We start from the raw sequence: 21,759 nt of genomic DNA, 5'->3' as shown, positions 1-21,759 counted from the left end.
AGCTCTGCCACCATCTGCGTGCAGGATAAGTTACATTCTTGAGCATACCAACTATTTATGGAGAGTTTCAACATGGAAAAAATTAAAACTTTAGCACATAACAGCTCAAAGCACTCTCCCAGACGCTAAAGGCCCAGCAAAAAGATGAAATTTATGGTATACAACACCTGAGTGCCAAAAACTTAAATGGAATAAAAGTTGGCTTTGTGAAGAGCTTGCAATGTATGCAGGCAAGCGGGAATCAAGAATAAAGAGAAGAATAAAGCAGCTAAATAGATATTGGCACTTCTTTTCTTTTCTCTTTTTTTTTTTTTTTTAAGCTACAAAAACAGCTGACAGATGGAAATGGGCAAAAACTTGTGTCTTGCATCATCTCTGACCAGACAAAACACTGGAAATGTGTGCGAGACAGAGCTCAGTGCTACAGTGGGATTAGTGGAGAAAGACCTCTCTCCCTCCCCGAGGGGGGCATGATTTCTAAGGGTCATACAGGATAAATCATTTAAAATATTTTTATTAATATTAAAATATTAAACTGTATCAGAAAAAGTTTGCAATATACCAACCTCTGAAGTCTCTGCAAAAATCCTGAGGATTTTATATAAGTAAAAGCAATAAATATATACATATATAAATATACACACCTTTTAGTGATGACATTTCTTGCATTATTAGCAATGCCAAATTGTTGTGCTTCTTCAAATTCTGTGCCACATTACTACACAAAGTGGCAGTAATAAAAAAAACAAAACACCCTTACTTTCTCATAAATAGAGAGGAAAACCACCGGGTACTTTGGAAAGAAATCTTGCACTGCAGAGCTCACGTAACTGCTGATCAAAGGACGGCTTCACTGGGTGGTATCAATAACCATGTCTTGAAAAGAGGGATGAAGTCAGAATTCATAGGCTGGCCTGGTTTACTCATCATGTTTTTATTTTTTTAAGAGCCTCCGCTGTGATTTTGTGTTAAAGAAATCTTAACATGAAAAAACAGCACTGTTGGGTAGGGAAAAATGTGCAACATAGATGTAAGCACTTATATTAACATAAAGAAAGAAGCTACTATCCATCACTAAAGGCTTTCTCAAACACACATTTCAGTATTTTATCATGAAGAATATCCCAGTTAAAAGAAAAAAGGAAAAAAAAAAAAACTACTACACTGACAAATCCATAATGCTTCATGCCCCATGGTCAAAATATTCATTTAATTTAATGTCACTTTGGGTCAAGGTATAGGAACCAGGCTGGTTCTAATCTTGTATGCAAAACAAACTGTTTTAAGAAATAATTATGCATGACTCTAATCATTAAGGAAAAAAACACCTGATTTGGGGGGAAGGGAGAGAAAAGGGGGGTTGAATCTTCCCAGAAATTTGCTCCTAATGGCTTTATTATCCTGGGATGTCAGGGATCCTCACCCTGACCCTATATTGCCTGCCAGCACTACTGTGAGGGGGATTTGTCAGTATGGTAAAAACATCTCCATAAGGCAGGAAACCGAACTTAAGGAAAAAAAAAGTTGCAGCAGCACTGCAGAAACAGCTGGCTTTTAACAAAAGCAGCCTCACAGAGCCATCTGAGATTCGTTATTCGAGTGCTGGTGGCTCTGCCTTCATGGCAGTGAGCTAAACAAGCCAAAAGCTTTCTGGCTTTGTCATCCCGTGTTAGTACAGGATGTATTTTTCCCCAGTGGTTTAGCGAGGCTTTATCTATTGTTACCGTTCGAGTATTCTGGCTTCTTCTGTTTTATTGGTAGTGCACTTCTCTCCTCTTCATTAACTCTGCTTACCATTCTTTGACTCTTTAAATAAGCTTTTGTATTAGGAAATATATCTAGCTCTTTTGGTAGCTGTAAAAGCTTCCCAGCAACGGCCCACATCGCTCATTTTCTGGAACATATCTGAACCTGAGTTTTACATTTACATTCAGCGGTGGCATATTGTGTTTTCAAGAAGAGCTGTTCAGAAGTACAGCAACTGCAAGCAGCCAGCACATCACCACTCCGGGCCTCACACAAAAATTAATTGCCTGTCTAATGCAGACTTTCCTTCAATTCAAAATTAATTGTACATTTTTTTTGATATTACGCTTTCCAGCCTGGCAACTTGAAAGAAAAAAAAATAAAAGATCAGCTTCCTTTAAAGTAAGAGAATCCCTACACATCTTACTCTCACATCTGAACGAAAACTCAACTTAAAAAATTCTCTCAGTATTAGTAAAGTCTGAACCTCGGTCTATGCATCTCTGCTCTCCTATAACTTGATTTATTTCTGTAGCTAAAGTTTTAGAAAAGCCACATGACCAGAATTCCAGTGTTTCATGAACATATTATGAGCTCAAAGCTGAAGAGCTACTTCTTCAACACTCCAAGATCATCTAAATGAGATTGAGACCGCAGAAAAAAAAAAAAAAGGGAAAAAAAAAACACATTAATTATCTAGGTTGGAAGAGACCTCCAAGATTGGCTGGCCTGCACTGAAACATCACTCTTCCTAGCTTCAAAGGAAGACAAAAATAAATAAAAATATGGTTTAGACTGAAACAGCCTTGAAACCCTCTTTCCTTTCAGGTACCGCTTCTTTCTTTCCAGTGCATGGTGATCAAGTGTCACGTTTCCAACCAAAGCAGATGCCAGCACAGCGTTAACACTACAGACCACAACGTGACTGTAGAGAAAAGCATACTCACAGAGCATCCCAAGTACAGCTCGACTTGTAGATATAAACCCCATGATTTCAATACTTGTACTGTTTTATGGGATTTCAGTTGTTTTATCCAGCACTTGGGGAAAATCTATTCTGTGCAGTTTTCAAGATCATTCAAGTCACCACCTCCAGCAGAAAGCACTGAAGTTGCAACACATCCTAGAAAGGGTTAACTGGCGTTGAGAGAAACCTTCTGTTTTAAGGATTTAAGAAGCTGGTAACAAAAATGCTACTTAATAGGAAAGGGAACAATTTCTAAAAGGAGAAAAATGTCATCGGTCAATGCCAAAAATAAGAAGGCAGGAGCAGATAAAAAGGAAGCAGCTGTTTCATGTTTTAAAGTATCATTTAACTGTTCTGTTTCAAATCCTTCCATCCCCAGCAGAAGATGTCAGTTTGCCTGTTCTGAAAATCAGCATGTAATTGCATGTCTCCAAAAGTAATTACATTCAACAGCAAATTTCATCAGATTAACAAATTGATTTACGTTTCATTGTTCGGTTTAAAGCAAGCCTCTCACCACGGCGAGCGAGACGCAGTGAAAAGGGGCTCAAAAGCACCTGCAGTTACGTCTAAATAAAGGCAAGGGACATCGCTGGCAAAAAACTTCGGCATTCCAGTGCTTTCAGAAGCGAAAGAAAAAGAACATTTTTTGGAACAGAAGGGTCCCAGAGAGCTAAGGATGATTATATCTCATCACCTACAACTACTCCTAATTAAAGGTGCACGAGGCACAGTGAGAACCCGGCAGGAAAGCCACCAGTATCAGCAGCCTCAGTGTGGTTTCAAGCCTACCTAATTATTTTATCAAAGCAATCACTACCTATCTATATGTATTTTATTCTCTTTGGCCAACAACAAAGCCACTTTTGCTTTCCCTTTACCCCTACTGAGAGCTTTCATTGGATTCACCTGTGGCTTTTGATTACAAAACAACATTAATTTAAAGAAAAGCTGGGAACATCCAGGAGCCGTGGCCAATCCTCAAGGATATTTATGCCCTGTATCAAATGCTTCATGTTTCCTCCAGAGATGCATCAGAGTATTAGCATCAGTTACAGACCCTGCTTTTTAACCGTGGTGTGCTTGCTTCGCTCTGTCTTATTCCATGTGCTATCAAAGCCTTTTAGTTAGACTGCAAACCTCAAAGAGGTAACCCCAGAGAGCATCGCCGCTTGCAATATGCATGTCACCTTCAAGGGGTGGGAAGCCTGAAATAAAAAGGTGGTGGAAGCCTGGGATCCAGCGCTCCTCCAGCTCTGTTGGTAAGTGGAAGGCTACCGTGTTCCTCACCTGGAAGGAGCTGAGCACACCCCGAAGCTTTCCTTGGCTGGGTGTCATCCATCACTCAGCTCTGCGAGATAACCAAGCACTTCCCAACACACATTACACACGGAATGGCAAGTAAAATTAAGGCTTAATTGAAACTGGTGTTATGCTTCATGCTAATGGCGACCACCTGCTTTATGGGTAAGGCCGCCAATAAAAATAGCAGGATGGGGAATCGAGTATCAGAAGAAGAAATTTAATCTAAATCGGCTTTAATGAAGGAGGTTTCCTTTGAAAAATGAGAACTTGGACGATTTCGGTATTCAACTGCTGCTGGACACAAGAACGGCGCAACATTAAACTAATGATGATAAAGATCAGAGGAAGAGCTTTGCCTGAGGATTGTGAAGTCTTTTTCGGAATGTAATTCCTGGCACTTTATAAAATACTGCCTACTATTTCCCACTTAAATAGCCACGTTCAGAGTTAGGGAAAATCAGCCTGCTTTACCCAGCCAGAAAGCCCTTCCTTATGAGAACCTCAGACTAGTTTATAATTCATCTCTGCTCTGAAATACAGCTGACAACAGCAGCATATGGCTCCACATGAACTTTGCCTACATAATAACACAGGAAATATCTACTGGCTTAAGAAAAAGACACATTTACACATAATTGCCAGCTCTGCAAAGCCAAATAGACGTGAAAGCAATCTGCTTGCTTACATTCCTACATGCATTTTCAGCGTATGATTGTAAACCAGTGGGAGCTGTTTTACAGGTCAAAGGAGGTGAAAATAAAACTATCCCAGAGCAAACTGTTCAGCGGCAGGGAGAAGCAGAGAAGAAACCTTTTGATGCACAGGATTAAACAAAGCCTTGCTCGTTCCCTAAGATTAACATGAAGAGGTTGTAGAAGCATATCAAAATGAGTAGCCACTGGTCTGATATACGAAGAAAGTGGTGCTTCTGAAGGCTTCATGAGGGTGGAATTGTACTTCCCCACCTCTTGGAAATCTTCCTCAATCACAGCTCTAACTGGAGCACGGATTTGCATCTTGCTTCAGAAGCTGGAGGCAGTCACCCTGGTAAAGCGCACGGCAGCACTGAGTCAGCAAAAGCACCATAAGGCAGCGAGGGGAGAGCACCAAAGGAAGGGAGCCCATTAAAGAGCGTGTCATCCACGAGTCTGCATGGAAGAGCTCACATTTCCTTTGGTGGGACACGGCACGCTGCGTGGTTTCTGCACGCATCTGTGTCACCCGCAGACGTGCGAGCCTGTACGTACAGGTTAGCGGCAGGCATCCGGCGTGGCACCGAAAGAAAGCACCGCAAATAAAAGGCTGATTTAATTACAGCACATTTCAGACCGTCCTCAATTTCCAGCTCTGCCATTTGTAACAATTTCTGCGCTTGAACTTTTGGCAGCTCCTTGTAAAGCAGCTATCAATTTAACAGAGATGAATCGCTTCCACCTTTGGGTTCACCATTCACGATTTCGGCAGATGAACTATGCGGCAGCTCGACGCTTTGAGTGGGTTCACAAATATTTTCCCATCACTGTAAACAGCATATTTGAAATATCTAGAATAATTACGACAACACATTATGTGACTGAATTAAGCTATCCACACTCCATTAACTTTCTGCGTAGAAGGGAATAAAGCTTTAGGAGAGACCATATAGACCCGCAGCTCGGAAATAAATCCACTGGAGGAACCCTGAAAGAAGCTTCAACAGCCCATGCAGGAGTTTGAAAATTAAAGAAATGCAGGCAGCAGAGGCAATTTGAGCTATTTTTCTATTACAGCCTCTATTAAATCAGGCCAGAAAGCAGCAGTTTCAGTGACTTGAAAGTTTCCCACCCATTCTCAAATACTCAAGAGTCCTGAAACAGCGTGAGGTGTCTTAATGCTGTTGCAGCGCTTCACCAAGCATCCCATGCAGCGATGCCACGCAGCCATGGTGGCACTTTTCTGAAGCCCAACAGGATGACGAACTGCCAAACAAACAATATACAGCAAATATCCAGCGAGATTTTGCAAACAGCATATTTTGTATGCAAAAGGCTGTAAAATTCCTTCACCTCTTTTTGTCCCTTGAAGCATTTGGCTTATAATTAACGTTTAAGCGCATTCAAATTAAAATACTTCAACCAACACAAGAGAAAGAGAGGAGGCAATTGCCAGTTAATGATACAATTACAAACTGTTTTTTTCCTTAATCAGCTCCTGAGCATCCTACATGCACTCAGCAAGCAGAGATCAATGCAAAAAGCTTTATAGAGAGGGATAGGAATTCTGGGAGAGTACAATCTAAAATCAAACGGGACAGAATCTTCATGAAAACAATAGTTTGGGTACGAAATAAGACAAGGACACAAGTTTATATTTAGTGAGTGGAAGAAAACACCAGCAAGACTAAGCTGTAAGGGGACAGAGAGCTCACAGCCATTAGGAGGGGTGGAAGTTGGCTGGATTAGCAACTCCCATTTTGACCCACGGTGCGTTCCCGAGAGGGACGCACTTACTGGGATCTGTTCCACGGAAATATCTGCTGGTTTAAACATCGGTAAAACCTCCTTGCATGAACACAACTCTCAGAGTTTCAAATTCTCACCATTACCTGCGTGTCAGATCCAGAAGTTCAGTTTCAAATCTCAGTGAGCTATTTTCATCTGAATTTAAAACCCGTGAAAGTTACTCCAAAAGTTACTGCACTGAATTTCCTTGTTCCTTACTGCAATACTCTACAGCTTTTTTTTTTTTATTATTATTATTTTTAACTCTATGGTATTCTTTCTAGCCTAAGATACATTTTGAATCAATAATAAAGCAGCTGCAACGCATTAAGAAAATACATCAAATAGGCGGGGAGGGAAAATCCTATCATGTTTACATGACTAGCTGAGAGAAAAACCCCACTAACGTCCTTTTAGAAGAGGTGCACTGCTCAGTTCAGCGGATGATAAGGCACATTTGAGGCAGTGCTTTCCAAGCAAAAGAAAGGGAAGGTGAGCAGCTGGGATTTGCACAGCACTTCTAAAGTCACCCGCGGCTGTGCCAGACCAAGTGCATTAGCAGAGAGGAGCTGCAAAGCGATGAGAACGGAAATATTGAGGCGTTTTTTGACGGTGCCTTACCTGGGTTTTCAAGAGAGCTTGGCAAACTAAGATTTTAAGGGAACTCCGCGACGTAGCTTTCATAACCGGAAACCGTTCAGACAAGGTATTAGGGAGCGGATTGCTGTTTTGAAGGCTCCCTACATTTTGCAGCCGTGCTTCTTTTACAGAATAATCATTTCAAGTCATTAAAGCAGGCAGGGAAAGGCATCCTAAACCAATATACTTAACAAAAAAAAAATCCAAACCGAAGTGGTTTTGAAGAGAGGTGGAGCAAGAAGGGAAAAAAAAAAAAAAAGCCAGAATTCAGCACTGGCAAGGACACAGCTATCTCTGACACAAAAGAGCATTTATACTCCGAGTCCATATTCAGCAAGGCAACAAGAGAGGGAAAGAGAGACAGACCTCAATCAATGGCTTCAGAATAAAGAAAATTATATTCAAAAATAATAACGTGGATTGTAGCTTAGCTGCTCTGCAATAAAGACTGTCAATTTCTCAAGTTTTCTTTTGTAACATTTCCAGTGTAAGTAAAATCACTGCTTCTAGTGTATCTAAACGGAAAACAAGTCAGGATAAGGGAGCATACAGCACATAAATCAACTATTTGTTATACTATTCAAACACAGAAAAAAAATATATATACACACACTGGCTGGATATACTTTTCTGCACAGGAACAGACCAAACAAAATGTGTATGCTGCAATATTTTCAAGTATTTCCCATCAGCAGTCTGGCAGTAGCAGAGTTTCGCCAACTTCATCACACTTCTTATATTGAAAACACTCTAATTCTGAAAGCTAAATTGAAACATGTTCTGTAGCTGCAAAAAAGCTTAAGAATGCAACTGCGATGAGCAAAACTGTAGGAGGCAGTCTCCGAGATAAGAAAAACAGTTTGTGTCCTGGCCATACTGCAACATGTAGTTTTAATTAACAAGTCTGCTTGCCCTGAAGGACTAAATCCAAGCTGCAAAGGAAATATTTACAAAAGAGCTAAGAGAAGCAGTATGGGAAAGGCCTGAATAAAAACCCTTCCCGAGAAGAAAGGAACAGAGGGTGAGTGCAGAAGGAGCAGCCAGGAAAGCAGAGTGGTCACGAAGCGAGCAGTCACCCCGTGGCTCTATCTTAAATCTTGCAGTGCACCCCGATCAAGGATCAATTGCTAGGAAGCCTTTGTCCCAAAAATCCATACCTTGAGTTATCTTCTATTTCATTTGATTGAAGATAAACTTCTGCAGAGAGCCCAAACTTTACAAAAAAAAGGAAAAGATAAAGCAAATAGGAAAGAGGTGTAGAAAGGACAGGTAGGAACATAGATTGCAATTAAGGGCAATGGAGGGCAGCTCAATCCACCAGGGAAGATTGCACAAGACCTGAAAGGACCCCACGAGTCCTGGAGACAAATCGTATTATTTATTTTTAATTGCATTTTCTCTTTTCCCTAGTTTTTGTTTTCTTTTTTCTCTGTGGAACCGTAACTTTTTATAACATCACCTCCTACTCATCAACTGGTCTGAAAAAATTACCGGGATGGTGAGGAGGGAGAAGAAACCTGCAAGTAAAGCAGCACCCCGGGGCGGCGCGAGAAGCGTAGTGTCAAACTATGGTGTCTTAGCAGCCAGCGAGAAAACGCTTTCATGCGGCACCAAACCTGAGAGCACAGTTACACCAGATGGAAAACAGACTAAAAGCTCAGCATCACACCAGCCAGAAGCAAATCTATACGGCTACAGGCTCTTTGTGATGGAGATGGGACAACTCTCATGAGTAGACGTAGCAAACAACCAAGACCTTGCTGTTTGTCAAATTTAGGATGTGAAACGCAGACAAGCATCACAAACTTTGTTAAATAATGCAGGAGAAAACTGGTTTCATGCACAGCCAGACAAGCAAGACTGTGAGCAAGGAGGGAGGGATGCCACGGAGAGTCATGATGGGATCTCCACCCAAACACTTCCCTTTGTTGTCCAAAGGGAAGGACAACAGAGGCTGAAGGCAGAGATGATGGTTGGCTATTGCTAACACGAGAAAGAGCTGAGATTTTCCACACCACCAGGTATGCAGAGAAAGAAGTCAGAAAAATGTCAGTTTAGGGGAAAAAATGTCTTAGATATGAACTGAAGTGCGTATGTTGGTAGTAATTGTAAGGAAAATACTCCGGGCTGGGCTGTTACTGGCAGGGTTCTGCACAAAAAGAGCCTCTCATACAATAAGAGCCAATGCTATTTTAGCCTTTGTTTTGGCAAGTAACAAGGACATTAAGAAGATATAAAAATTACCACGGATTGCGTGCACACTAGCACATTCAGATTAAATTAAGGATAAAACAAGGAAGGTGTTGTAACGGAATCAAAGTTCACTCTTTTTAACAGCAAGAAATTAAATAAGACAGTAAAATTAAGTGGACCAAGGAGATAAGGAATGGGAAAGCAGCCATCTAAGTATCTCTCTCAGGTTAAAGATGCAAAACTATTCGAAAGCTAACTCAAAACTAACCTCTAAAAGGACATTAGGAACAATTAAAGAATCTACATATTACGGAGAGGATGGGATTCATTAGCAGTGTCTTAGAAGCCAGCAAGTGGTACGGAGATAAAATAAGAACTGCTGAATGTCAAGCTGTGCCAGAGCTCAGCAAACGATAAACAAAATAGCGAGAGATGTTTCAGCCCTGCAAGTAAAGGAGACCATAAAGGGAAAGTGAAGAGGATATGCTGTAAGGGTAGGCGAGAGATTAAAACCCATCAGCTATATCCTTTAAACTAAATTAGAGCTTTCATTAAGGACAAGGACACCGAACGTAGGTGCAAGGCAAAGAGCCCAGTGGGAACGAGGTTATAAAAAGAGACTCAAGCAAGGTGGATACAAAACACAAACGTTTTGGTATGTTCAAAGTCGCTGAAAGCAAACAGCATTCATCCCAGCACTCCCAAAGAAATGGCACATGAAATAACGCCTCTGGTAGCAGCAAGGCTGTTAAAGCAATCTACCCAGCCGAGCATGGCACCACGGAAAATGTAAAACTCGTATTTAGAGGAGGAGGGAGAATCTACATATTCGCGTTCCGAAGACCTAAATAGTACACAAAGTTTCAGAATGTGTTTTGAATGCAAGAACTGAAGAAGTAAACAAAAAAATTGAATTCATCAAGAGAGTTGACAATGGTAAGTGTGCTGTGTCAACCCTCTGTTTTCCGTTTCTAAAAAAAAAAATAAAAAAAATTAGTTTTGTAGACCTAAAAAGTGCAGCTGAGCTAATCCAGATTTCATTATGGCTTTCAATGCAAGGCTATGTTGGAAGAGTTCCTGGGTAAAATACAGATGGTGAGGGTTATCTCAAGAGTCACCAAGGTTAACAGGGACAGAAGTTAGTTGTTCAAGGATGGTGTCTGGACAGGCTTTGACCTTTCAAAGAAACACAGAACAGTTTGGCTTGGAAGGGACCTCAGAGCCTCCCCAGCCCCATCCAGCCTGGCCTTGGGCACTGCCAGGGATGGGGCAGCCACAGCTCCTCAGGGCAGCCTGTCCTCGTAGCAAAGAAAGATATCCTCATTAACGACACAGACCCCAAAAAAAGAGTGCTAATCATACACTCTGCTGACAAAGTTGAAGGGGATTAACAGTAAAAATATAGGAAAGAATAACACCGAAGGAAAAACTAGATGATCTTTAGGGCTGGCAATATTATCCAGTAACAGCAGCGGGATAACATTTTACGATGCTATTAGGGGCTGAGAAGAATGTTAGCTCTCAAGGCTGGGAGCTCATCAGTTGGCAATCAAGGGTGTAAAAGAGCGGGGTATATTAGTCCATATTAAAATGAATAAGGGACTATTAATCACTGCAGCCATGAGAACGAGCAAAGCAAAATAGTGCCATAAAAGAACCTAGAAAGGTCCATAAAGGACCCAGAAACACGGCTGTACAAGGAAAGAGTGAGGCCTATCTATATACCCTTAAACAAGGCTGACCAAAAGTGTACAAGTCAGATGATGTGATGTGATTTCATGAGATGAAGCACAGAGGAGAGACAAATGAGGCAACCGAGCACCTAGATAACCTGTTTCAGTGAGGTTTTGTCTCACTTAAGCCAACAAACACTGAAGGCAGAGAGAAGAGATGAGCTGTCTGAACACCTCCAGGGAAGGCAGCAGACCTCGCTGTCAAACAAGGAGAAAAAAGGGGACGTTCAGGCTTAGTGACCATGCCGGCGTTGGAAAAGCATGCAGAAATTCACTGCAAGTACAAGTAGGATGGACATTAGACTAAGCACAGGAAAGGTTAAGGGACAGGAATCAGTATGGTCCTTAAACACCTGCCAAGTTCTAACACCCAGCTTTGAACATGAAATAGCAAAGTAAATAATTCAGGGGAAGGTAGGTCCAGCACTGACTGTGGAAGGCCAACAGTCAGCACTGATATCAGTCAACGCACAACCTGTAAGTTATAAAATAAATTATGTATTTCTTCCTGACAGCTCTGATTACCAATTTGATGGAAGAGATGCCTGAAAATTTAAATAAATCATCGTGCAAGTGCCTGACTTTGTACACGGGACTTCACTTGCTCTACTGAGAGCTGCACTAATTGGAAAACCATGAGCCTGCCTCAGTGCTTGCTGCTTGTGTAGCCAATGACATAAACTTGAAGTTCTTGCAAATCCCTTCATGTCTAAAACTTAGGACTTGACAACGAACTAAGACTTTACAACTGGTAAAGCAGAAACCAGAGAATGATTACCAATAATGTAAGTGGTATTCCACGAAACAAAATCTACCAACAATACAAAGTCTCCTAAGCGTTTAAAACCACTCTTTACCAGAAGGTAAAGGAGACATTCCACAAGTATTCCTAATGTTTTCAGAAAAGTTCAGGAAACGCCTTGAAAAACATAGTCTACGGGCAATTTTCCAGGTAGACCTCATTTCTTCGCTCAATATGATAATGATGTGTATTATCTTTGTTGGAAGTGACCCCAACAGTGAGCTTCTGCACCACAAGTGACTGAAATATCAAGGAAATCCTTGTGAAGTTGCCAGCTTTCATTTGGTAATTGGTTAGATTGGTTGAATAAGGGCAGAGATTGATTGATGCCTTTTTTTTTTGTGTAAAGAGACTTGGTCAAATGTGGGAATTCAAATTCATCAAATATATACAGCCTCATTTGAGAGCTCTGTTCCAGACCCAGTAGTAGCTTTACCCTTCAAAGAGACCCTGTATCACTCTGAGTACAGCGTGCGTTGATACTTGGATTAGCCCAGAGCAAGAAGGTGCCCAAGGCTGCTCTGAATTATTAGCTGCAGCAGCAGTTGCAGAGTCTCTGTGATTGCAGCCTGTGATCTATGAGCATTTTCATGATCCACCAAGCTTCATCCACTGCTTCTGCAGCATTAGCATTATCATCAGACAGTCTGACACCGGAGGCAACATGTGTGTTAACTGACTGCACCGAATTAAGGGAAAGAATGAACTCGATCTTATTCTGCAGGTACCACAGGTCTTTGGCAGCACAAGGAGAAAGAGGGATGGCACTCCAGCTGTGCCTTTAAAGAACAAGATGTTAAAAAGAGACACTGAGAACATTTGGGTATTCTCATTCTGGGCTTGTTTTTTGGCTGAGTCTTTGCTCCTTTCTTCAGCGTCAAGATGTGCACCTTTAAAGCCAAAGCCCTGATTAGAACATAGCCCAGTTAATAGGCGAGCATCCCACTTGACTTCATAGCACATTTTCAGACCAACTGGGTCGAGTAACCCTTTCTCTGCTGCAGGATTACACTGAGAGCTTGTTCCCTTTTGTGAGAAACGATCTGCAGCCCATAACACAGGCTCAGGCAAGGATCTCAGTGAAGGAGCTCTTTTATTCATGATAGCAATGGTGGACATCCTGCAAGCAGGAGCCCACAGCAAAAGTATGTATCATAAGCTTATATTCCCTATTATCCGACGCTTAATTCCTCCCCTGTTTCCTCATTGTCTGAGTACAATTCACAAGCTACTCGATAGTACTTACGACTATAGAGTATAGGTACAATTTTATTTGACCAACATTTAACTTCTCCTTTTCCTTTTGGTTTTCCTTCCCCTCTTGTGACTAGAGGGCCTGTGGTTTTTTGGTTTTACTCATTTTGCAACTGCTTGCCTCGTTTTTCTTAGCCATCCTCCTTATTTTGGAACAGTAGGACCTTCCACTGTCCCCTTATCAGATTAATATTCCCCGCACTGTTATGCCTGCACAATTACTTTTGAATATGCAAGATTAGTGACATTTTCCACTGCAAAAACACAACTTGAATTCTCTCAGTTTGGAGAACAAACAGATCGCTGAAATTGCCACATTGCTCAAGAGAAAAAACATACTTTTAAAGAATTTTATGCTTGGTAACAAATCCTACCTGTATTTTTATCGGCCAGGTGAAATTGCTGACGTAAACAAAGAAAGTGATGTTCGGATTGTTGCGGAAATCAAATTTCTCATTGGAGAAACTGTCCTTGTATTCTTTTATATTAGTTCTTGAAACAACTGGAATTTCCTCCCCAGCCTGCGTGCCAGCTGTTTTCAAATGTTAAGAAGTAACAAGAAAAGATGTTTCAATGCATATTTTAAGCGACAAATAAAAAGAGCTAATCATCCAGAATAATAATGCTATAAAATTAACCATTCATCTGAACATGACAACGTTAAGCTGCACCACGCTATCAAAATCACTGTATGCCAAAATATCATGTTCCTAAAAATTAAATTAGCTCCTCCACTGTTTCCAAAATACACCATTAAGATGGAAAAACGCAGTTCTTTTTAACATTTTCCTTCTGCCCCCAAGCCTAACAATAAAGGGCACTACATAGCAAGTTCATAGGTAATGACAGACGTTTCCTCAATTAAATCTGCGTTTGTCAAAAACTGGTAACTGAAGCAAGGTACCAAGCAACTTAGATCATGCTAATTTTACCTGCAAAACTTGTTGACCAAGTAATATTGAGGTTGAAATTTTTAGATGCATTGATAAACATGTCCAGGTCTCTGTTTTGCTAGGGGGAAAAAAAAGAATAAAAAATAATTTTTACAATAAGCAATTTTACTGTACTGTTTTCTAGCAAACCTTCACTGGCAAAAAATCTTGGAATTTGTTATTTACGTGAAGCAAATACATCAAGCATCATCACATTAAGCAAATGACAGCCTAGAAAACTATTTCCATTTTCTGAAAGCAGTATTCTCCTCCCCAAGGAAAGCATAATAAAGAACAAAACAAGTCATGTGCATAAAACAAGAAGAACAGATACACGAGGTATGTGTTGAACAGCAATCAAAACTAGAATTGCTCAGCAGTTGTTTAAACAACTGTAAAAAAATCAACTATGAAATAGTTGTTGGTTCCTATGAAATTTTACCATGAATATTTGAAACTTTGCCAAGCAAAGCTCAAAAATTTCTTGTTGCTTTGCAGAACTGGACACGCATGCTATGTTAAAAGACCACCTCTGGAGACTCACCATACTGTAAAACTCATCCTGTCCATGGCCAGGAAGAGACAAACATGTACCCAAAGGGTGATGTTTAAAGAGAAAGTAGAGAATTTACCTCTTCAGGTGTTGCTACAAAGTTGATTGCTGTGTAATAGCGATCATCCTCTTGAGAAAGGCTGAAGGTGAACTGATAGTCAATGAGAAGAGTATCTGTAAGGAATGCATAGAGAGAGTGACCCCAGATCTTGGAGCAGAACAAACTTCTGCAAAGCGAGGCACACCATTACAGTACGGCACTCCTTGAGCACAACTAGGAGTCGCCACGCTGCTATGAATGAGTTCAACCTATGCACGATCCCACACAAAAGGGACACGCTCATCCTTTTGAAGTTAAGCCTAGAGGGCTCAACTGGAAGGAGCTTACCTTTTCCAGACAAGAGCCTCCAGTCCTAATCTGAATGACTGTTCATACACATAAGTTGAAAAAAACATGCCAAGACATTTCCTTTTTCCATACTGCAGTACCTCCACATTCTTATGGAATATTACTAAAATAAAATAGTCTGTATAATCCCCATTTAGAAGGGGATTAAGTTCCATACCTGTTAAGGTTCTGTACAAGGAGGATGTCTACAGAGCAGCTGCTTGGTCACAATCCAGCTGCCATCCTGCTCTCCATCACATCATGCCCTGGCATGGCAGAACCACTGGTCCACCAGTGTGTCCCGCTGCTCATGTCTGATTAGGTTTTGGGTATCACCTCTGGTAACTGACAGTGCACAACCAGCTTTGGGGATACGTCAGTATCCTTCCATTTCAGTATCCTTTTCTTAAAGCACAGTGTTCTGACCTGTACCCAGCCCCAAAGCCATGCAGAGATATTCCAAGCAATAATAAATATGAAGCTATACAGCAGGTATTATTTTTCTCTTAATGCCCTCCCTTGTTGGGTTGACACGAGCCACACAAGCCTCTGATGCATACCTAAAACTTTTATGAAGCACTACGAGAGAAATTTCCAAAGAAGAAAATCAAATGAGACTGAAATTGTATAGCACAAGGTTGTTCTTGCGAGAGTTGTAAATTTCTTTTCCCCCTTTTTGTCCACTTTACCAGCAGTGCTATTAGCACCCATGAGGTGGGTCATCCTTGCAAATAGATTATCATGAGATGTCATCAGTGTCCTTGCTTCGCTACGCAAGCAGACTTGAAATTTGTTAAATAAAGCACATTGCCAGTTTCTGCGTTTCACAAAAATACTATCGGAGACTTGTACCTTTATGTAATTTAAGATTATATCTGTCCATGCTTGCCAATGTGCTGATTGCTAGTATTTGCAAATAGAAGCTGGAGAGTTTCCATTAAGTACTCTGAATCTTGGCAATGTGTCTTTTGAGTTGCATGGCAATCCAACTGTTCATTTCAGAGGAAACACGGTGATTTTGAAGCCTTACCCATTCTAACGTCGAATGAAATTTCAAAAATAGCTAGCAAAAATTCTAAAAACATGCCTTGATTTTTACTTACTTAGGTATATATTGCAAAGTGTTTTCCAGAAAACCAGGAAAGTTCCAATTGCGACAAAGACAAGAAGAGTATCAAGAAGAGCTGGTTTTCTTTAAACAAAACCTTAGTCAAAGTTGAAGTTCTCAAGAAGTATTTTCTAGTCCTATCCTTAATCCCTTGCATTTTAAACTGATTTGAGGCAACTGAATTTTAAATGTATTTCCAACATCATACATTTGTTATCTACAAACAAAATCCCAGCTATACTCACAGTAACATGTTCCTTTAAGCGGATTTCCCTGATATCTGTTTTCAACTTCACACCTAAAGAAAATAAATATTTTTAATTAATTTTTTCAGATCTGTTTATTCCCAGCCACTAAAAAACAAAAACCACCACCTGTTCCAATACAGTACTCAACTAAAAATAAAAAATGTAGGTCTGAGCTGAGTTTCTTAAGAAATTACGTAAATCTCCAAGATCCCTGCAAAACAAACTATAATGCCATTAAAATAAAATACAAAATTATGGAAATTAACTTTTGCATCCACTTAGAGGGTATTTAACAGTTCTTCACAGTGGATGGAATTGGATTGCAACAGTCAAAACCTAAAGTTTCCATTTACATTTATGTCCATTTTAGGATCTAGTCCTATAAATGTTTACTTATGTGAGTAACGCTTCAAAAATAAACCTGGCAATGAAATTATTTGAAATGAAAGTATTTCCACTAACATGACATTAAAAGCATTTCTGTTATGTTACAGAGAAACCTCCAGCAAATTTGCTGCTCTGAAATAGCTCTATTAAAATGTTTGAGTGTCGAAGTCTTATTTCAGATATATTTATATTCCCCTAGAACAGAGACTGAAAACCTACCAGTTAAAAAGTAACTAGGATAAAGTGAGGGCTTAAAACAAAATGGGGTGCTTAGTTTGGGGGGCGGGGACATTATTTTTCACCCCATCCATCCTGCATGACAGTTGAAACGTTCTCAAAATAGAAACCTTTGGGAAATCATTTTGTTCATGTTCTCCCCCCGGGGGAAGCACGGCTGGCTGCACAGTCAATGAAGTTAGTCAACTGTCAGCAGGAAGAGATGAGCAGAGACATCATAAATACAGTCATTAAAAAAATGTAAGGGGTTCCACGCCAGTATGTGCGTGGCCTTTCGATTTCAGCTAACAAAGTGAAAGGGACTCACAGTTGACACTCGTCTCCTTTGATTCCCTTGGTGGTGCAGAAACATTTCCCCGTGTTTGTGTTGCAGACAGACGCGTGGCCGTTGCACTTGCAAGCTGTTGAGCAGAGGGGGGGAAAAAAAGGAGGCAATGTTGAACGAAGCAAGAGAAACAGATTGGAAAGCAATTAAGTCCTTCAGATGCCAAACTGCGATACATCAGCAATTAAAGTGTACATGGAAACTCTACTGGTCCTCTGGTTGCTTTGTGATACTAAAGGCTGCTAAAAATAGAACCGTGTGTCAGCACGGAGGGAGTGCAGGTTGCAGGACTGATGTTTTGTATGAAATCACGATCCAACTGGGCTTTTTTTTTTAGAGTCAAAAATCTACCTTCCTCTCGTGTTGCTAGATAGCACTAGGGATATCGTAACTGGTAAGGAAAAGGTAATATTTGGAATAATTTGGGACTTGCTAGCACATTTCACTCAAACTCAAAACTCTTGAGAGAAAACTGTGATCGCTATTTTTTGTAAGTAAAGCAAAGCTCCTGGTGCCTTTAGGGCTGTTTCTAGAAATAAACAGGCCTTTGAGAGAGTACTGTCATCAAAGGAAGAGCATCTGCAGTGTAAAACCTTTGGTGCTGAGAACACGATGTCCATGCTGAACGCACTTTGTGCGTGCCCCAGCACACTTTAGAAATACTTTTAGCCTGGTCTCAAAAGCTGGATGCCCCCTGGTCGTGGATAAAGCAAATCAGACATCAGCAGGCTCGTGGCATGCCCAGAACAGACCAGCTCCACGTACTCTGCAACTGCTTGAGATATGACCCCAAGTGTGGCAATGGGGGCGTTCGGGAGATTTGCTTCAAGAGAGTGCTCCCGATTCAAATTAAAATGCTAATGCTGCCACGCTTCGAGACCTTTACGCATGAGGAAGTAGTGGAGGCACATAAAAAAACAAAACAAGACAAAGTTGTCTTTGAGGTAATCTTGACTCTAATTAGAATAATGGCTGGAAGAACTTCCAGGCGGTAGGTGCCTTTCAGCAGCTGTTCCGTCAATGATCTGGAAGATGCGTTCATCTGGAGCTGGGCATGGAGGAGCACGCGACGTGAAAAGGGAAAGAATCACAGAATCACAGAATTGTAGGGGTTGGAAAGGACCTCAGGAGACCATCACGTCCAACCCCCCTGCCAAAGCAGTTCCCTAGAGCGGGCTGCCCAGGTAGGCGTCCAGACAGGCCTTGAATATCTCCAGAGGAGACCCCACAACCTCCCTGGGCAGCCTGTCCCAGCGCTCCGTCACCCTCACCATGAAGCAGTTCTTTCCCATGTTGGTGCAGAACTGCCTGGGCTCCATCTTGTGGCCATTGCCCCTCGTCCTGTCCCTACAAACCACTGAAAAGAGGTTGGCCAAATCCCCCTGTCTCCCTCATACGATACTTGTAAGCATTGATAAGATCCCCTCTCAGTCTTCTCTTCTCCAGGCTGAACAGCCCCAGGTCTCTCAGCCTTTCCTCACAGGGAAGATGCTCCAGGCCCCGTACCATCTTTGTGGCCCTCCGCTGGCCTCTTTCCAGGAGATCCCTGTCCTTGTTGTACCGGGGGGCCCAGAACATTCAGAGTCTGTGAAGAGGAGATCCCTCAGTGCTCGCTGGAAAGAGAATGCTTAAAGGCTGGTGTCTCCTCATTCAGAAACAGGGAGATGAGTCATAATATCCTAGGATAGTTTGGGTTGGAAGGGACCCTAAAACCCACCTAATTCCAGCCCCTGCCCCCAGCCCCATCCAGCCTGGCCTTGGGCACTGCCAGGGATGGGGCAGCTGCAGCTCCTTGGGGCGGCCTGGACAGGGCCTCACTGCCCTCATAGCAAAAAATTTCTTCCTAATATCTAATCCTAACCTACCTTTTCTTGATTTTGAACCATTTCAAGGTATGTGCCAGAATATTCCCCATCCTGAATATTCCGGCCCACCTTGGACCTTATTTTATGAATCCTTTTGATGCCTTCTTTGTGTCGGCATGCAACGGGAGCTCTGTTGTATCAGAGATGCTTAATTGTGCTTCTCAGATGTGGATGAGTGGTTTCCTAGCAGCAACACGGAACAAAGTATGAAGAAGCATAAAGGGCTATTGTGGAAACAAGTAGATGGAACGGAGATTTGACAAAATAATTGTATTCTGTGAACCAAACGCACTTCTCATTAGCGGCACTAAAAAACTAATTCTTAATACTATTGAGCATGCCTTGTACTTCCTTCTGCTTTGAAACACGTAAGCAGAAATTTGTTTGAATGTTCAACGTGCATGCACACAATGATAAAGAGAAATTTCACGTTCCATGTTGTTTAGATGCAGATCATTGTATCTAGAGCACTAATGCTTGGACCTTCCTCGCTCTGCTCTTCAGCCACCTGTTTATTGAGAAGATTTAGCGCTCAAACATCTCTATTTAAAGCAACGACCTTATTTACCCATTTTCCTATGAGCCCCATTACTGGAGATCATTTGCTGAAGGAGTGGAACATGCAGAGGGAATGTTCTCATGGCTGTGGGGTTTGGAAAGAAACTATTAACAAATGCTAAAAACCCTCAGTGGAGTCTAAAAGCTTCCCCCCAGAATCTGATGCTAGAGCAGAAAGCCACGATAACTGAAAAATGGCTTTTTGACTGGGACTCATGGAAAGAACCTCAACGATGAAGCAGAACCAGCTCGCAGCGAGTCTCCTTCCACCTCCTTCACAAACCACGGGTCACGGATTTGCAGAGACAACAAAGAGGATCACCTCTCCTCCTCCTGTGTTTGTGCTGGGCCAGCACCCTGAGGGCAGCACCCACCTGCCTGGCACCACGCTTCCACGCCGAGTGCTTCAAGCTGTCCTCCAGGCAGCCCTGGGGGACAAGACAGCCCCGTGCCACCAGCAAACGACCCACGGGGGCGTTGAGCAGCGCTGCCGCAGCAGCGATCTGATTCCAGGCAGAGCAGCGCCTTCCCTTCTCTTGCAAATAACTCCCTTATCTACCGCTAGCATATTTTCGCGGGGAACTTTAATCAGAAAATTCAAAAAAAATAAAAATAAAAATCCTGAATGCGGAGAAAGCACCTTGCAGCTATTTTTACATTTGATGTGCTGCATTTCCTGCCCTTCCTGATTAACACCGCTCCGCGTCGGGCACTTCCTAAAAGCGGCTGCTGAGCAGCGATTTACCTGCCATTTAGTTGTTATCTGCCTGGCTCCACAAACACCAATGCCTGTGATGATACGCAAACAATTCTTCCAGAGGTGACTGCAGTTTGTTCAAAACTCTTAAATACAAGCGAGACGGCAAAGTTCAGCTGCCCTGGTGGCACAGAGCAGCAGGAAAAGGCATTTTATTGCATGCAGTCTGTCCTGCCTTCTCCTCCCGGGCTTTCCAAGTGCATTAGCATCCCTTCGAGCTCTGCTCAGCTTTGCCTGTTTGAAAGGTGCTGCTGTCCCTGTAACTGTCACTAAACCTCCTAACATCTCATCTGAACTGGAAATACCAAAACACCCACGTTTCGCCAGTATGGGATATTTATTTTGAGGATATTTATGATCCCCGTGTTGCTGGGGCCACTGGGTTGGTGCTGCAGATCTGCACAAGGGCTCACGCTAAGCGTGCAAAAGCACAGATGCTTGTACATCAGGTTGCAGTGTACCAAGAGCTGTCTGCAGCACAGATATGACCACGGGCTTTCAAACACAGCAGCACACAACACTGCACGTACACGTCCAAAAAGAGTGGGATCAGCACATCACTGATGGGAAAGGAAGGAGACACCACGGCTTTGAGGAGAGAGAAAGCAGTTTGCTTTGCTGCCCATCAGCTGATCCTCATCTGAAGCATTTCCCTCTGGAATCCTCTTCACGGAGCACAGAAATTACCCATCGCCAGCAGTCACTCCGGCTGCATCAGATAGGATGATCTCCTCTCGCTTTCCCTTTTCCGATCCATGTCGGTCTTTCTGCCCAACTTCCTGCCTCCCTCGGTCTTCAGCCATCCCAGTAAATAACATTAAATCACAGCAAATTAAAAACCTGGGCCCAAAGCACTTGAGAGCAAAGCACTTTTGACATGAGCTACTGGTTTCATCAGATAGAGAATGAATGCTGTTCCACAGTCTCTCAACACATTTTCTAATTTCTTTTTCAGGCATCCGGATGACTTTAGTCTATCATTCGTTATCTCAACAACAAACTATTTTTGGACAATCCTCATATGAAAGAGTCCAAAGTAACTTACTCTTGAATTTCCACACGCATAGAAAAGCAACAAATATGAAAAGGCACATTGTGATCCAACGATTAAACCTGAATGCTCGGAGTAGGATTTGATATTTTCTCATGCCAACTCCGTCTCAATGTATTCATTCCCGCACTTCAAATTATCTTCATGCAAAATGAGTTAAAGAATATCAGCAGTATTTAATCTTGCAGATAATGTTCTGAAATAAAGTGTCAAAGATGCACCTTTTCCTTT

At 41.9% G+C, this 21,759-nt stretch overlaps 1 protein-coding gene across 2 annotated transcripts in view; it reads right to left on the bottom strand.

The window, feature by feature from the left end:
- The window catches only part of ATRN (attractin), a 146,480-nt gene that overhangs the window by 51,048 nt on the left and 73,673 nt on the right, over positions 1-21,759 (bottom strand). For both annotated transcript variants that reach the window (XM_084286343.1, XM_084286344.1), the window contains exons 20-24: positions 17,280-17,373; positions 16,346-16,398; positions 14,684-14,778; positions 14,052-14,130; positions 13,494-13,651 (exon numbers count right to left, since the gene is read on the bottom strand). In XM_084286343.1, coding sequence (XP_084142469.1) covers positions 13,494-13,651; positions 14,052-14,130; positions 14,684-14,778; positions 16,346-16,398; positions 17,280-17,373 — 479 coding nt within the window. The remainder of the gene's footprint in view (positions 1-13,493; positions 13,652-14,051; positions 14,131-14,683; positions 14,779-16,345; positions 16,399-17,279; positions 17,374-21,759) is intronic.

This window comes from Netta rufina (assembly GCF_964035555.1).
Source record: "Netta rufina genome assembly, chromosome: 4".
In the NCBI taxonomy this organism is placed as follows: domain Eukaryota; kingdom Metazoa; phylum Chordata; class Aves; order Anseriformes; family Anatidae; genus Netta; species Netta rufina.
This window is presented reverse-complemented; position numbering and strand designations above follow the sequence as displayed.